Genomic DNA, 18,726 nt, shown 5'->3' with positions numbered 1-18,726 from the left:
TCAATTTAATAGTCATTTGGAAAGTCTCATAAAAAATAAGATAAAATACTGGCTAAGTGTGGTGGCTCACGCTTGTAATCCCAGCACTTTGGGAGGCCGAGGCAGGCAGATCACGAGGTCAAGAGATTAAGACCATCCTGGCCAAAATGGTGAAACCTCATCCTTACTAAAAATATGAAAAATAGCTAGGTGTGGTGGCGCGTGCCTGTAGTCCCAGCTATCCAGGAGCCTGAGGCAGGAGAATCGCTTGATCCCGGGAGGCAGAGTTGCAAGTGAGCCAAGATCTTGCCACTGTACTCCAGGCTGGTGACAGAGTGAGACTCTGTCTCAAAAAAAAAAAAAAAAAAAAAAGGAATAAGAAAAATGAACAAATTCTAAGACTATTATAAGTAGTTACACTTATAAATTTGAAAAGGAGAAATAGATTTTTTTTTTTATGAATACATTTTGTCAGACATAAAGAACAGGAAATATCTATATGTTAAAATTATTTCAGAGTACAGTATCAGAGTACAGGAATGAAATTATGGAAAGCACCCCATTTTATTTAATGAGAGGGATATCAAAACCGAGGTTTTGCAGACATGTATTTTTCAATTTAACTCTCCAGATCCATTCTGCATTTGTGTTCTCCATCATAGGGGACCTTTCTGGACAACATGAATGAGCCCCCTAAGCCCTGTGTTTTCTGATTGCATGTGGAAATGAGGAACTCTGGCAGGGAATTGGAGGAAAGAGGAGAAAAAAGTCCCGGTCTTGATTCCCACATCTCGTACATCCTGTATGTAGGAGTGTTGGGCCGGCTGGTGTTTCACTCTTAGTCGTGGTCCTTTCTTTTAGGCTTAGGGGTGATGAGAGCTTCTCTCTTGTTACTTAGCCTGGGTTACTGCAGTATCCCTTTCGATTCCTCTAAGCCTCACCCACAGCTTTGTAAATAAACCCTCTTTAATCTAATTTGAGTGGGCCATCTGCTTCCTGTAGGCCCTGTCTGATATAACAGAGGAAATTAGGATTTTTCTCTTTGTAGAAAATAAATGTTAAAAGTACAAGTTTTGACTAATAAAAAAATAAGAGTACAGAATATACTGTATAGAAAAATAACAGTTTATTGCAAACTGAAGAAAAATGGCAAATTTAGAAATATTTTTAAATGTGTAATAGAGGTTTATATACTATTTGATTATTTACTCCATTAGCTATTAGTATTGATATTTTTGATTAGTTATGTAGCTATTTGGCAAAAAAGAGAAAGATATTTTTGATTATTTTGTAATTGGTTATTGGTATCGTATGTTTGTTAAATTTCCTGAATGTAAGTGGTTTAATTTCCTGAATGTAAGTGGTATGGTGGCTGGCTGCTGGAATCTCAGCTACTGGGGAGGCTGAAGTGGCCTGAGGGTCTCTTGTGACCAGAAGTTAGAGGCTGCCGTGAACTATGATCATGCCACTGCACGCCAGCCTGGATGACAGAATGAGACCCCATCTCTTAAAAAAAAATTCCTGAATGTGATCATTGTATTGTGGTTGTACAGAAGAATGTCCTTGTTCTTAGGAGATGCATGCCACAATGTTTAAAGTGGAGTATCATGGTTTCTGTAACTAACTCTCAAATGGGACAGCAAAAGAAAAAATGTCTTTGTGTGTACATGTAAGGAGAGAGAGACATAAAGTTAAAAAGTGGTGAATTATGATGTTAAGATAGATGAGTATTCACTGTTACCATTCTTCAACTTTTTTTGTAGCATTGAAAATTTCAAAATAAAAAGTTGGAAAATATTTAAAATGAAAAATGAAATACTTATGGATAAAGAACTTTATTGCAAACTAATAAATATATAAAATGCTAGAATTTGAACAAGCAAATCACTAAAGGAGAAATACAGAAAACCTTAAACAGAAGGACACTTGACCTCAATAATAAAGGAATGCAAATTTAAATGAGCTGTCAGTATCCATCTATCAAAGTAGCAAAGATTCAAAAAGCAATGTTGTTTAATACTGATGGTGCCGCAGCAAATTGGATGAACTGGTAACTGTTGGAAATATAGCTTGGTGCCATCTTCTCTGCAGTCTGGCAGTATCTATGAATGCTTCAAATCTGCATACTACTTAATCATGGCAATTTAACTTAAATGAACTAAATTGAATGACGTAATAGAATAAGTGAGTAGGGTTATATGTATAAGCATGTTCACTGCAGCATTGTTAATAGCAAAAAACATCTAAATGCTCATCAGTTCAGATTTGGTTTTACACACAGTAGAATGCTGTTTAAAATTTTTTTTGTTTTGTTTTTTGTTTTTTTGTTTTTTGAGACAGAGCCTTGCTCTGTCGCCCAGGCTGGAGTGCATTGGCATGATCTTGGCTCACTACAACCTCTGCCTCCTGGGTTCAAGTGATTCTTCTATCTAAACCTCCTGAGTAGCTAGGATTACAGGTGCATGACATCATGCCTGGCTAATTATTGTATTTTTAGTAGAGACAGGGTTTCGCCATGTTGGCCAGGCTGATCTCAAACTCCTGACCTCAGGTGACTCACCCACCTTGGCCTCCCAGAGTTCTGGGATTACAGGTGTGAGCCACCATGCCCGGCCACTCTTTTAACTATTAAACACAGAAGGAGTTAATGTATTGATATGGAAAAATATCCCTGATTATTACATTAAAAATAAAAGCAGGTTAGGCCAGGAGCATTTCATGCCTATAATCCCAGTACTTTGGGAGACTGAAGTGGGAGGATTGATTGAGTCCAGGAGTTTGAGACAAACCTGGGCAACACGGCAAATCCCCATCTATACTCAAAAATTAGTCAGTCATAGTAGCGTGTGCCTGTAGTCCCAGCTACTGGGGAGGCTGAGGTAGGATGATCACCAGCCTGGGGAGGTTGAGGCTGATGATGGAGATTGAGCGATGAGCTGTGATCACACCACTGCACTCCAGCCTGGGTAATAGAGTGATACCTTGTAATAATAATTAAAATAGAAGATTAGAGAAAAAATGCATTACTGCCCCATTTATACATGACTGCATATTATATGCATGATTTTATATACAACAATATTATATAGGTGTTGAAACCTGGTTGGTGGAGTATCAAAAAAAGTGGGAAAATTATGGGAGGACAGGGCTTTTATTTTCTGGTTTTGGATTAAAAACAGATTATGCAATAGGAAATAAAAGTATCTTTCATTTAAAAAGTCTGCACCAATTTTTCCTTTAAAATAATTCTGTATGTTGCTTTGTTAATATAGTTTATTGAATTAACAAAAAATCTGTTAAGAAACTCATTTAGCTCATATATATTCTGTTTCAGAGCAGTGGAAAGAGCTCAGTGCTAGAAAGCCTGGTGGGGAGGGACTTGCTTCCCAGAGGTACTGGAATTGTCACCCGGAGACCTCTCATTCTGCAACTGGTCCATGTTTCACAAGAAGATAAACGAAAAACAACAGGAGAAGAAAATGGTAAATTTCAGATTTGAGATAAGAATTATTTTATAGCTCTTCATTTTTCAATCTATGCTTAAAAAGATATGAATTGATTAGACAGTTAGAAATTAGTGGCTGTAGCATAATCAGAAGTCCTGTGAGGGGAAATAGTATGCATCTTTCTTAACGTTAATAAAAAGAGTAGTTTTTGTATTGCTTTGTTTTTGAGATGGAGCCTCACTCTGGTCCAGGCTGGAGTGCGGTGGTGGGATCTTGGCTCACTGCAACCTCTACCTCCTGTGCTCAAGTGATTCTCCTGCTTCAGCCTGCTAAGTAGCTGGGATTATAGGCACCCACCACCATGCCCAGCTAATTTTTGTATTTTTAGTAGAGACAGACGGGTTTTCACCATGTTGGCAGGCTAGTCTCGAACTCAGGAGTTTTAATGATCTGCCTGCCTTGGCCTCCCACAGTGCTGGGATTACAGGCATGAGCCACCACGTCCAGCCATGTTTTGAAAGACCATGAGTAAAGTTGTTGGGAATAGTTCCATTTGAGTAACTCAGCTTAGTAAACTGATACTAATATTATATAATGGAGGATCCAGTGAGGCAGTAAACAGAAATTAATTCTTTTAAAGAAAAAAATGTTGCCAGGGCAGCATAGCAAAACCCTGTCTCTACAAAAATAGATAAAAATTAGCTGGACTTGGTGGCGTGTAGTTCCCAGCTACTTGGGAGGCTGAGGTGGGAGGATGGGTTTACCCTGGGAGGTTGAGATTGCAATGAGCTGTGGTTGTGCCACTGCACTCCAGCCTGGGTAACAGAGTGAGATCCTGTCTCAAAAAAAAAAAAAAAAAAAAAAAGGAAAAGAAAAAAAAATTTTTAGGTGTTTTTTGGAGTGTTTTAAATTTTTTTTTTAATCTAAATGACCGTTTTTTAGCTGAGCAATGTTATCTCACCTTCCCTTTTCTGCTGTTATCATGTACTCCTAATTCTGATCTTTTGTGTATTAAAAGAAGAAAATATGCATTGTGTATTAAAAGAAGAAAATATGCAGAACGGTCCTTTATAACCGTTCTGTTTGATTAAATTGAAAATACATTAGGGAATGCTGTCTGTGTCTATCAGCAGATTTCAAGTTGCTTATCAAATGTGTATCCTATATTATACTTATATTAGTGAGGTTTGAAATGTTGGATGAGAGTAATGTATTTAATCTTCCTATTTAGTTCAGTATTCGGCTCAGACTTTCTTATTTATAGAACTCTAACATAGCTGTAATTATTAACTTACTTTTGCAGCAGAGTACCAATATCTGTTACTTATCTGCAGAGATCTGTTTTCAATGCAGTTTTATTCTGCTTCTTATTCTGTTTAAGATGGGATGATAGTATTGACAGAAGTGAACTTATTTTAATTTCTGTGTCTGATTTTTTCATTTACTGTAGGAGCTGTTGGTGGTGGTGATTTTTTTTTAATGGGGAAAAACCTCATGAGCATCTGCTATGACTCTAGAATGTTAGTCACTGAAGCAAGTTAGTGTAGTTGTAGATGTTGCAAGGAATGTTTTTAGATAGACTACCGTGGATATGTGGGAGCCTTTTAATTACACTGGGTAGCTTGGGTGTGCTATTCGTCACTTTGCATTTCACTAATACTTATTGAAGTTCTGAACCTTGAATTTATCATTTTGGATTAATCTGTGGTTCACCTTCAAATGTATAGAATAAAATTTCATCCCTCCTTACTAACTGATTTCATCAAATTTACCAAACACCTGAAACTAAGACCTTAAGAAACTATATGATATTAGGTCTCTCTCTCTCTTTTTTTTTAACTTTTTATTTTCTTCTCTCACCTTGAGAGGGCCTATGATATTCTGTCTCTCAGAAACTATTTGAAATGTGGGCAGTGTTTCCTTAGATAAAATTTTGCTTGTTAGGAAAGAGTGTAGATTTCAGCTATTCAAGTGTCAGCTCCTTGGTATCTCTTTGTTTTTGTGTCCACTATGTTTTGTTGATGTCTCCTCTTGGTGGTTGGTCAGTAAATCGCCTTCCTATTGTTTTTTTTCCAAGCTTAGTGCTTATTTTGTATGTATACTTGCTTAAAATGACAACTCAGCTACCCCAAACACAATATAGATTATATAAATTTGAGTACTAGATTTCACGTGTTTTATTCTAGGGTAGACAGTTCCTTAGGTTTTCATCAAAGCTTCTTTATCCTTGGTATGAACAATTCTAGTATATAATAAATCATTCTAACCCAGAGAAAATTAGAAACCATGAAGCAGATAAACAGTATCGTTAGCTGGAAGAGTGTAAACTACCTGACAGCCTGATAATAAGAGAGGAGAAAGGGAGAAAAACATAAACGTTCAAAAAAAAAAAAAAGAAGAAATCAGTTACTAACATTTTGTGTGGGATTTTAGCCAATGAAGGCTTTGTTACATAACAGAAACCTGGTTACCAATAATAGTTCAGAGTCATGCATTCTGAGATGACATGGAGAAGTCTAATCCATTTTAGATGTAGCTCCATCAAAACTGGCTAAGAAAAATCATGTTTAATATGTGTAATTCAATTATCAGGAAATTCATTTAGTACAGGATTCTTCATTCTGCCAACTATGTGGGATAATTGAGGTGTCAATATGTAGATTTATGGTCATCTCAGCTTGTCCCCTATTCTGCCAATGTAAAGTAATTTTCTGTTAACTTCTTATTAAAAACAATACTAAACTATGTTTTAGAATGGAGTGGTGGTTCAGTTTGAACTGAACTCCACAGTTATCTTTCATATATTATAAGAAATAAATCAAGCTTTTCGGTTTTCCTTTGAGACAAAATTCAAAAGTAGCATGCTGACTAAAGGCCAAAATTGTGCTATATATGATACTTCGAACAGTGTCAGTGGAAATTTGAAAAATTATGAGAATTTATTTAGGGAGAGAAGTTGTTGAACTAAAGCAAAAGCTTTTTGTTCTCTTTAAAAAAAAAAATGCTAACAGGCTGGGCGCAGTGGCTCATGCCTATAAATCCCAGCACTTTGGGAGGCTGAGGCAGGTGGATCACCTGAGGTCAGGAGTTCAAGATCAGCCTGGCCAACATGGGGAAACATAGTCTCTACAAAAATACAAAAATGAGCTAGGCATTGTGGCAGGCACCTGAATCCCAGCTAATCGGGAGGCTGAGGCAGGAGATTTGTTTGAACCCAGGAGGTGGAGGTTGCAGTGAGCCAAGATTGTGCCATTGCACTCCAGCCTGGGTAACAGAGCAAAATTCTGTCTCAAAAAAACAAACAAACAAAAAAACAAACATACATGCTTCATAGAAGAATGCTTTAAAATCTGGGTGTAATTTGAATTTTCACCCCCATTTCATTAAGTAACCTATTTGTAAAAGCAATCAGTTGCTTGCCAAAAGGCAGTAAAATTATACATCAGAATTAAAGGAGAAAGATAGGATTAAGTTTTCTGCTTATGGTGTTGTGATACACATAGTAGTCTCCCTTTAGATTGAGTTCACGAAGGTGAAGAGTTAACTTTCTGCAGTGTTCTATTAAATCTAATATGTATTTCAAATAAAATACCCTTGTAAAGCTCAGTTTTAGCTAATGGGATAAATACTTACATATACTTACCAGCTTTTAAGGTCTTGAAAGATGTATTTAGTATATTTTGTAGATTTTTAAAAATCAGGCAATGTATCTTTTTCCATAGTAGCTTATCAGATATCTCAGGCAGTTTTCTTTTTTGAGGCAGAGGTGTGCTCTGTCTCCCAGACTGGAGTGCAGTGGCACAGTGATCTCGGCTCACTGCAACTTCCTGGATTCAAGTGATTCTTCTGCCTCAGCCTCCCGAGTAGCTGGGATTATAGGCGTTCGCCACCATGCCCAGCTAATTTTTGTATTTTTAGTAGAGTCAGGGTTTCACCCTGTTGGCCAGGTGAAACTCCTTACCTCAGGTTGAACTCCTTACCTCAGGTGATCAGTCTGCCTTGGCCTCCCAGAGTGCAAGGATTACAGGTGTAAGCCATTATGCTTTGCCCAAATTTTTGAATAGTGGATTAATTGTATTTCATTTGTGTCAGAAATAGAAACTATTATTAATTTAAAAAATTAATTTTTATTTTTTAGACTAGTCAAGTGCAGTAGTGAGAAGCGGGGAAAGAGTAGAACAAGGAGTTCCATCTGCAACTGACTGAACAATCAATTGAGATAACTATCTACAGACACGCCAGACAGAACTAATTGTAATGGAAAATTTGTTTCCTAAAAATGTTAAAAATAAGTTATGGCATGCAATATGCTTTGTTTCTATGACTGAAAAAATATACATCCCTCTAATTCTCATTGTAAATTTTGAATGATTGAATGCTATGTGCATTTTGAAATGTGATCAGGTTTCTGCACATTTGAATTTTTAATAAGGTTTAAAATTTTAGGGATAAGCACTTAACTTATTCTGTGCTGTTTCTCTTTAACTACAGACCCTGCTACATGGAAAAACTCAAGACACCTTTCTAAAGGTTTCCTTTATCCATTTGCTTTTGACCCTTTTTCTCTTATGCCTGCATGTGTGCTTATGTACTATTACAGGCTGTGTGCATTTTTTTCCTTCCATTTTTATTTGCCTATCCACATTGATTGCAGGTTTCAGTGGTTCTTGTTATTTTTTTGGCATTGCATCAAAATGCAAGCTTTTTTCGTGGTGAATGTAATTTATTTTTATTTTTGAAGATATGCTTGTGAAACCAGGCCTTTTTAATATAATAAGGTAAATTAGAAACACCTTTTTGGTATGTAGTACTTGCATTTTGTGAGTTCTGTTCACCTAGATTACTCCAGTTCTCCAATGAGACTTCTTGGAAGAAGGTACTAAGCTACAAGTAGGTGAGCATTTTATCTGCAAAAAGGATCTGGTTTTATTTACCTTTATTCCACCAAAGGACTGACACACTCTTATATTTATCGGAATATCTTATAATCATTTTTATTTAGACTTCACGTGGCTGATATGCATTATCCAATAAACTTATTAATTAAGGTAGTTTAACCTCTGAATTTGACAAAAGCAAACTAGCTGTGTTTGGAGGAGATAAAGTTAGATTATCTTTCCACAATTAAACAGTTCTGGTTTCTCTAGGAAAAACAATATATCTTGCTCTCCAAGTTTTAGACTACTTCACACAGTGCAACAGTGAATATATTTTCCTCCTTTCAGCAAGTACAAGAGGAACAGACCTATGACTGGAAACTAATGGAGAGTGGCAACTCTTTGCAGGGCATATACCACAGTTCTTGTTTTTTCTTTTCTTCTATTTTCTTTCTTTCCTGCCTCCAGTTCTAAGGGAAAACAACCTTGACCCTGGGGGAAAATCACCTTGAAAGTGTATATAAATCACACAGCAGCTAGCTCTATAATAATAAGAGCGCTCTTTAAAGGAACAGCAAGTTGTGACTCTACAGGTAACCAACAGGAAACCAAATTTTGGAAAAGAATGGAAGAATTAGCTGTTTCATTGACATATGGTAAAATTTTTCCTTGAGTCATACATATAAATCTGTTGTGTATGCTTTTTGCCCTACTCAGTGGGATTCTTAATTTTTCTTCTTAGCCACTCACTCTACTTTCATCAGAAAACACTTTTATATATAAGATGTTCAAAAATAATGAATATTCATTTTACTATAATATCACTATACAAAAAATATGAAGAGAAATCAACTGGTGGGAAGACCTGTGAGCGGCTCTACCTGAAGTTAGTCATGTTTTTGAAATACATGATACAATATTTAAAATATAATTTAGCAGAAAAGGTAATTTTAGAAAAATATAATTTAGCAGACCTTAAAATACTTGTTAACTTGTACTTAATGGCAAAATTAAATACAAGTTAACAAGTGTTTTATTATGTTGCTTTTTTGAATTCCTAACTAAAGATAAAAAGTAGTTTCTACAGTTTCCAATAAATGAGTTTTTCTTTTTTCCAGGGGTGGAAGCAGAAGAATGGGGTAAATTTCTTCACACCAAAAATAAGGTAATCACACATGCATATAATGAAGACATAATGTTGAAAATAATATTTTGTATGAGTACTTGACAATTTAGTTTCTAATCATTGGCAGTATATGTTATATTGAAGTAACTGTAACTATTCCTTATAAAATAAATTTTAGTAACTTTTCTAACCACAGTTGTTTATTGGAAAATACTTGAAATTGAGCCTGATTTCCTCTGATGTGGTGATCTTAATTGTTGTGGAGTCAGGGCTTTGAAAAGTTCATAATGGCCAGGCACAGTGTCATGCCAGTAATCCCAGTACTTACGGAGGCTAAGATGGGTGGGTTGCTTGAACCCAGGAGATTGAGACCAGCTTGGGCAACATAGAGAGACCATGTCTCTATAAAAACTTAAAAAATTAACCCTGCGTGGTGGCATGCACCTGTCGTCCTAGCTACTTGGAAGGCCAAGGCAGGCGGATGGCTTGAGCATGTGAGGTTGAAGCTGCAGTGAGCCATGATTGTGCCATTGCACTCCAGCCTGGGTGAAGAGTCAGACCCTGTCTTAAAAAACACACACAAAAATACATAAAAACGGAATCCTTAGCTCAGAAAATGATATGTATACATTAGATTTGTTTATATATTCTCTGAAGCAAATACATATCCTTTTGAAATACATGGACTCCCCCTCCAACTTAAGAACTTTTGATCTTAACTTTGAATTTTATGCTTTTTATTTCAAAAAATTTTAGCTTTACACGGATTTTGATGAAATTCGACAGGAAATTGAAAATGAAACAGAACGAATATCGGGAAATAATAAGGTAGGCATCTTTTTAGATCTAGAAGGCATAAACATCAGTAAATATATAATTGAGGTATTCTGTACATAATGTTTGAAGGGCATTGTAAATTCATACTCTTGATCTTAGCCAAAAGGCTAAGAAGCAATGGGCACTGTAAATTCATAATGGACTTTGAAACAAATGGAGTATTTTCACAAATACATAGAACTTTGCCTAAAATCCCTTTTCTTTCATATAAATCAAATATTTTATTTAGATGTTTATTCTTGTTCCTGTCATGTACATACCACTATATATATATATATATATATATATAGAGAGAGAGAGAGAGAGAGAGAGAGAGAGATCTTTTTCTTACCTGTGTAAGGCTAGATTTGCTTGTAAAGCAAAGAGAAAAATTAGGTATTTTTTAGTGAAAATGAAAAGTAATACTTTAGCAACTGATTATTTTCTTATTTTCTGAGCTTGTGAGAATGTAAAGTGAGTTAGGTATCTAAGATACTGTTAATCTTGACACTAGGCACTATCACTGCCTTGTCTGAATCCTGCTGTCTTCTCTCTTCTTTCTTCCTATTGTTTTTCTCTTTACATTTTTTATATACGTCTGTCTAAATTTTTATTTTCCTTCCTTTTTGTTCTTAGCTCCATCCTTTCATTATCCAGAGGCACATTTAATCCCACAAGTGGGCCCTAGCCTAGTACTAATATTCAACAAATATTGAACCCTTGTATCTGCCAGTTATGGGGCTGAAAGATTATTTCCTGACAAAAAGGAATTTTTAGAGCCATGTTACCTCTCTATTATTGTTCAGGATATTTGTTGCTGTTGCAATGACCGACTGAGCTTTGTTCATAATTGAACTCCAGGCTGGTAACCTTTGAGTTACTGCTACTGCTGCCATACTTCCCTAAATCTCTGGTAACCATGTGTGTAGAAGGGGTTGGAAATGTGACCAGAAACTAGATTAGCTTGTCGTTATTATATCAGGGATAATTTTGGCTTTTGGAATATGATTAATCATGACACCAGTCTGAATTCTCTCTCTTACAGAGAGAATTACTGAACTCAGCAATTGGTGGTAATTTTATACAGTACAAGAATTTAGAGTGTGTGAGACTGTGGTGATACTAAACTGTGTGTGATACTAAACTGAATGTTGTTAAAGATTGAGTCTATATACCTACAAGACGTTTAATTTATGTTGAGGATATAATTTACTTAGCAGCTTTTTATCCACAGTGTCTAAAAGATGAAAAGTCCCCCAACCCCAAATCTATGAAACCTCTCTTCTTTCCTAAATCATGTATGTAATTAAGTAAATGATACTTTGATCTTATGTAATTTTTATGTCAAAATATGTTAATTACTGCATATACCTAACATAGAGCTCTGAACGATGTAAAATGTCTATGAGATAGGAGTTGTAAAGGCATTGGGCACAGCTTTGTATTGGACATGATAGAGGAATGCCATGGCAATAAAGATCCTGAGAAATACACAACCTAAGTAGATAGGCCAGATATTGACATTTATTGGCTTTGGAAAACTGGAGTATTTAAAATGGAAAAGTAGCACAGAGTAATCTAAAATAGCAAATATAATTGTATAGGGAACATGGAGTAAAGGAGATTAAAAAAAAAACTTGCTGGGAAATTAGAATTTTCAGTGGGTTAATAAGGGAAAACGTAAGGTGGATAAACAGTGATGAGAGGATATAGTAAAGGATAAAGAATGGCATGTACAAAGATGAGGTATAAACATCTCATAAGTGTCTTTTTATGTGCAGCTGATTGAATCCTAAAACTTCTAGAGGGCCAGTGGTGAAGAGGAGGGAGCCTATTCAAACATCTTAGTCTACAGGATAGAAAATACATGTATCTTTCACTATCCAAATTCTTACTAGAGATTAAAGATTTAGATAAACTCCTTGAGGAATCTCTTACTGTACACATTCTTGCCACTTGATATTCAAAGATATCTGAACTTGGGAACCTCATAAATTTGGATAGTAAGGAATACATTATTATTCCACGCTAAATCTATTAAACAGATTTAAGGAATGGTATATGCCAGCCTGGGCAGCATTTTAATACCCTGTCTCTACTAAAAATAAAAAAGAAATTACCTGGGTATGGAGGTGCATGCCTTGTATTCGAGCTACTCAGGAGGCCAAGGAAACAGGATTGCTTGAGCCCAGGATTTTGAGGCTGCAGTGAGCCATGATTGTACCACTGCACTCCAGTTTGGGTGACAGAGTGAGACTCTGTCTCAAAAAAAAAAAAAGGGAAAGATATAAGTTTATAATCAAGAGAAAAGAATATGAAATAATACATGGTGTATAATAAATGATACAGGGATAGAGGTAGGATTATAACCTGTTAATATGGCTGGCTGACTTCCCATGTGTTTCATCAGGTTTTGATTGTTAAAAAAAAAGTTTTAGGGGCCGGGCGCGGTGGCTCATGCGTGTAATCCCAGCACTTTGGGAGGCTGAGGCGGGTGGATCACGAGGTCAAGAGATTGAGACCATCCTGGTCAACATGGTGAAACCCCGTCTCTACTAAAAATACAAAACATTAGCTGGGCATGATGGCGCGTGCCTGTAATTCCAGCTATTCAGGAGGCTGAGGCAGAAGAATTGCCTGAACCCAGGAGGTGGAGGTTGCGGTGAGTCGAAATGGCGCCATTGCACTCCAGCCTGGGTAACAAGAGTGAAACTCCGTCTCAAAAAAAAAAAAAAAAGTTTTAGGGATCATGATTCAATTCATTTTTCAAAGCATTAATGTCTATGTACTTGAAATAAAGTTTACTTTATTACTTCATAGTTCATTGAAATTTTAGTGTGATTTTAACATAATATTTAAAAATTTATTTCTAGGGAGTAAGCCCTGAACCAATTCATCTTAAGATTTTTTCACCCAATGTTGTCAATTTGACACTTGTGGATTTGCCAGGAATGACCAAGGTAAGGAGGGAATACTTACAGATTTGGTCAGGTTGTTTTCACTTCCTTGACATCCCATATGAGAATAATCAGTCGGCTTCTTTTTGCAATCACTTTGATCTGTTAGCAGCATTTGATAACGTTGAGCCCTCCTTTCTCCTTGAAACACTTTCTTTACTTGGCTTCCAGGATACCACACTCTACAGGTTTATCTCCAGTCTCACTGGCCACTCCTTTTCAGTCTCTTTTGCTGTTTCTTCTCATCTCCCCAATGTCTAAACAGTAAGTGCCCCAGAGCCCAGTTTGTGGACTTCATGTTTTCTCTAGGTACACTTTTCCCTTGATGATTTCATCAGATTGTATGGCTTTAACTACATAAGGCTCAGTATATTGATGGCATTCAAATATCTCCAGACTTGTATATCTAGCTGCTATTCAACGTATTCACTTAAATGTCTAATAGATATTTCAGAGTCTAATACCAAATTCCTGACCTGTTCCTCAACTAGATTTGGTCCTTCTGTAGTCTTTCCTCATCTAAATAAATGGCAACTCAGGCCAGGTGTGGTGGCTTATCCTGTAATCCCAGCACTTGGGAGATCAAGGTGGGAGGAATTCTTTGAGCCCAGGAATTTGAGACCAGCCTGGGCAACACAGGGAGACCATGTGTCAACAAAAAATACAAAAATTAGTTGGGCATGGTGTTGCACGCCTGTAGTCCCAGCAGAGGCAGGATTGCTTGAGCCCAGGAATTTGAGAGGCTACAGTGAGCTACGATTTCGTCATGGCACTCCAGCCTGGCCAACAGAGTGAGACTGTCTCTAAATAAATAAATGGCAACTCCATTTTACCAGTTGCTTAGCCAGAGTTTGTAGTCATCCTTGACACTAATTTTTCTGACATCCCACTTCCTGCCAGCAATTCCTCTTGACTCTTCCTACCTTTACGGTATACCCAGAACTCAGTCATGTTTTATAAATTCATAGCTACTGTCCTGATCTAGCCACGATCATGCCACCTGGATTATTGCACAGGAATAAATAATAGGTCTTCCTCATGATCTCCTCTTAGCAGACAGTGATACTGTTAAAGTGAAAATTCGATTGTATCATTCCTTGGCTCAAAACTTCTCCAGTTCCTTGTCATTCCTTGGCTTAAAACCTTTCCCCTTTCACTCAGAGTTAAAAGCCCAAGTTTTTACAGAGATCTAAAGTATCCACTTGATATGTCCCTGTTCTCCTAACTCCTCTTGCTTCAGCCTCCTGCCCTTGTTGTTCACTGTGTTTGGAATGTCCTTATCCCAGATGTCTGTATGTACCTCTCCCTTATTGGCTTAATTTCTGCTCATTCTCTCAAATGTCAGTTGTCTCATTGAAGTTTCCCTAATTACTCTATTTAAAAACATAATTTAATTTAAAACAACTTAAAATCATAATTCTAATTGCTAGGTGCAGTGGCTTATGCTTGTACTTCCAGTACTTTGGGAGGCTGAGGCAGGAGGATCATTTGAGCCCAGGAGTTCAAAGCTGCAGTGAGCTGTGATTGCACCACTGCACTCTAGCCTAGGTGATAGAGTGAGACCTTGTCTCAAAAAAAAAAAAAAAAAAAAAAAAGGGGGGCTGGGCACGGGTGGCTCAACGCCTGTAATCCCAGCACTTTGGGAGACCAAGGCAGGTGGGTCACGAGGTCAAGAGTTCAAGACCAGCCTGAGCAACACATGGTGAAACCGCATCTCTACTAAAAATACAAAAATTAGCAGGGCGTAGTGGCACACACCTGTAAGCCCAGTTACTTGGGAGGCTGAGGCAGGAGAATCGCTTCAACCCGGGAGGTGGAGATTGCAGTGAGCCGAGATCACTCCACTGCACTCCAACCTGGGCAACAGAGCAAGACACCATCTCAAAAAAAAAATCATAATCTTCTCTAATCATTCCCTAGCCTACTGTTCTGCCTTATTTTTCCACAGGCCAAATATCCACCATCTGGATACTATATATGTGTTTTTGTTTATTATCTGCTTGTTATCACTAAAACGTAAGTTCTATGAAGGCAGGAAGTTTGGTCTTTTTAATATTCACTACTGTAACATAATCTGACATGACCTGAAATCACATTCAGAAAAGTGCTTGAAATAGAGTAGGCTGCCAGTAAACACTTGATAATTGAATGAATGAATGAATTTGTATCTAGGCAATCAACACTGACCAATGCTTAACATGGGATTGCATTAAATCAACTTTTGATATTCACAAGAGTTATACTTTGAGACTTGATACAATACCAGATTCATAACTACCAATGTAGTATATTATTAATGTCTTTATTTTAACTATTTATAAATGGATAGACCTATATTCTGTGCATTAAATGTGCGTAAAAAAGCTGAGTTGATTTTTAATTATTAGTTCCTTGCTCATCTCTGTTTGGTTTAGGTGCCTGTAGGTGATCAACCTAAGGATATTGAGCTTCAGATCAGAGAGCTCATTCTTCGGTTCATCAGTAACCCAAATTCCATTATCCTGGCTGTCACTGCTGCTAACACAGATATGGCAACATCAGAGGCACTTAAAATTTCAAGAGAGGTAGATCCAGATGGTAAGGACAGATGTTAATATTTAATGAGATGCTTATTTTACAATGGTAAATCTACCCTTGAGAAAGGAAGTTTTCTCTTTAAAAACAGTATCTCTAGTTGTTAATACAAATTTAAAAGATAATGCTTTCCTATTTTTGTTTATAATTTTAAATAGAAATTCTGATGGAAAATAGGTTAAGTTGTTATACAGACGAGGCAAAAATATTTCACCTCTTTATTTGTAATGGTTACCTAATAATTTTAAAACAATACAATGGCTTTGCAAACAGGATTTCTTGTTTTGCGACTTAGGTATTTGAATGGCTGACCTTTACGAATAAATAACATAGCCAGGTGTAGTCACATGTGCCTGTGGTCCCAGCTACTCAGAAGCTACTCAGAAGGCTGAGATGGCGCAGTGGCTCACACCTGTAATCCCAGCACTTTGGGAGGCCGAGGCGGGTGGACCACAGGGTCAAGAGATCGAGACCATCCTGGTCAACATGGCGAAACCCCGTCTCTACTAAAAATGCAAAAATTAGCTGGGTGTGGTGGTGTGTGCCTGTAGTCCCAGCTACTCGGGAGGCTGAGGCAGGAGAATTGCTTGAACCCAGGAGGCGGAAGTTGCGGTGAGCTGAGATCCCACCATTGCACTTTAGCCTGGGTAACGAGCAAAACTCCATCTCAAAAAAAAAAAAAAGATAAACTCTATCAAAAAGTTTATTTATATTTTATTTTTATTATTTAAAATAGACTGTGGTTCATGCCCGTAATACCAGCACTTTGGGAGGCTAAGCTGGTGGATCGCTTGAGTTCAGGAATTTGAGACCAGCCTGGGCAGCAAAATGAGATCCCCATCTCAATAAAAAATACAAAAAAAAATTAGCTGGGCATGGTGGCATCAGCCTGTGGTCCTAGCTACTTCTGAGGCTGAGGTGGGAGGACGGCTTGAGCCTAGGAGGCAGAGGGCGCAGTGAGCTGAGATCATGCCATTGCACTCTTGCCTGGGCAACAGAACCAAACCATCATAAACAAACAAAACTTGTTAAGCCTTTTATATGTATTTACTTTTATATGTATTTGAAACTGACTCTCGAGCCATAAATATGGTCATATTTTTTTTGGAGGTAGGTCTCATTGTGTTGCCCAGGCCTGGAGTGCAGTGGCACAATCATGGCTCACTGCAGCTTCGAACTCCTGGGCTCAAGTGATCTTCCCACCTCAGTCTCCCAAAGTTTTGGGATTCTAGGACTGAGTCACTGCACCTGGCTTGATTACTAATCTTAATCTAGTAATACATTGTAAGGAAGTAATCTAAGCCAGTATTATTTATAGTATCAAAAATTAGGAACAATTTAATATGGCCAGCAGTTGGAAGGATTAATGACAATAATATAAAATAATTAAAAAGGATAATTTTGTAGATTTGGAGCAATACAGAAAAATGCTGATAGGCCAGGCATGGTGGTTCATGCTTGTAATCCTAGCACTTTGGGAGGCTGAGGTGGGTGGATCACTTGAGGCCAGGAGTTCCAGAGCAGCCTGGCCAACATGGTGAAACTCCATCTCTACTAAAAATACAAAAATTAGCTGGGCGTGGTGGTGTACGCCTGTAATCTCAGCTACTGGGGAGGCTGAGACATAAGAATTGCTTGAACTCAGGAGATGAAGGTTGCAGTGAGCTGAGATTGTGCCACTTCACTCCAGCCAGGGCGACAGAGTAAGACTCTCTCAAAAAAAAAAGGGGGGGAAAAAAAAAGAAAAATGCTTATCACTGAAAAATGTACACTATGCAGATAAAGTTGTACACTATGCAGATAAAGTTGTTGTACCCTATGCAGAACAGGTGGAACTCTCATATATTGCTGGTGGGAGTGGTATAGTCACTTTGGGAAACAGTCTGGCAGTTCCGTATAAAGTTAAATCAGCAGTCCCACTGCTAGGTGTTTAACCATGTTAAATGAGAACCAGTGTTCATATAAAAAACTATACGCAAATGTCTACAGCAGCTTTATTCATAATTTCTAAAAACTAGAAACAACTCATATTTCTCAGAAGGGGAGTGAAACTAAGGTATAGTAGTACATCCATATAATGGGACACTACTCTGCAATAAAAAGAAATGGACTGTTAATATGCAAGACCATGAATGAATCTCAAATGCGTTATGCTAAATGAAAGAAGCCAGACTCAAAAGATTATGTACTGTCTGATTTTGTTTATATAACATTCTAGAAAAGGCAAAACTAGGAATGGAAAATAGGTTTGATTGGCTAGCATAAGAAAATTTGGTGGTAGAGCAGCAGTGTCTTGAGTTGGTTGTAACACATCTCTTGGCATTTGTCAAAACTCTTAGAATTGTACACCAAAAAAAAGAGTAAATGTTTTTAGTTTTTGTTTTTTGAGACAGGGTCTCATTCCATTGCCCAGGCTGGAGTGCAGTGGCGCAATCACGGCTTACTGCAGCCTTGACCTCCTGGGCTCAGGTGATTCTCCCACCTCAGCCTCACCTTTAGCTAGGACTACCACACCCTGCTAAGTTTTGTATTTTTTGTAGAGACAGGGTTTAACCACTTTGCCCAGGCTGGTCTCGAACACTTGGGCTCAAGCAATCTGCCCGCCTTGGCCTTCCAAAGTGTTGGGATTACAGGCATGAGCCACATCACCTGGATGTAAATTTTAAACAAAATTTTAAAATGCTTATAATATAGCCATAAGAGCCAACAAAAATTATATGCGAAAGAAATATGTTTATGTATATGTATATATGTATTTTTTGAGATGAAGTCTCTGTCTCCCAGGCTGGAGTGCAGCGGCACAATCTTGGTGCAGTGCAACCTCAGCCTCTGGGGTTCAGGCGATTCTCCTGCCTCAGCCTCCCAAGTAGCTGGGATTACAGGTGCCGGCCACTATGCCTGGCTAATTTTTGTATTTTTAGTAGAGACAGAGTTTCACCATGTTATCAGGC

General features: G+C 37.5%; 1 protein-coding gene across 11 annotated transcripts in view; it reads left to right on the top strand.

Annotated features, from left to right (window-relative positions):
- Nucleotides 1-18,726, top strand: part of DNM1L (dynamin 1 like) — a 71,634-nt gene that overhangs the window by 19,493 nt on the left and 33,415 nt on the right. For 4 of the 11 annotated variants that reach the window (XM_009003651.5, XM_035255838.3, XM_009003648.5 and 1 more), the window contains exons 2-7: nt 3,314-3,461; nt 7,917-7,955; nt 9,421-9,467; nt 10,185-10,256; nt 13,118-13,204; nt 15,616-15,778. In XM_009003651.5, coding sequence (XP_009001899.1) covers nt 3,314-3,461; nt 7,917-7,955; nt 9,421-9,467; nt 10,185-10,256; nt 13,118-13,204; nt 15,616-15,778 — 556 coding nt within the window. Of the gene's footprint in view, nt 1-3,313; nt 3,462-7,916; nt 7,956-8,799; nt 8,959-9,420; nt 9,468-10,184; nt 10,257-13,117; nt 13,205-15,615; nt 15,779-18,726 lie in introns of those variants that run through there. The other 7 variants (XM_009003652.4, XM_002807087.7, XM_009003650.4 and 4 more) reach the window with 2 other exon arrangements.

The sequence above is a fragment of the Callithrix jacchus genome, chromosome 9, assembly GCF_049354715.1.
Source record: "Callithrix jacchus isolate 240 chromosome 9, calJac240_pri, whole genome shotgun sequence".
NCBI lineage: Eukaryota > Metazoa > Chordata > Mammalia > Primates > Cebidae > Callithrix > Callithrix jacchus.
This window is presented reverse-complemented; position numbering and strand designations above follow the sequence as displayed.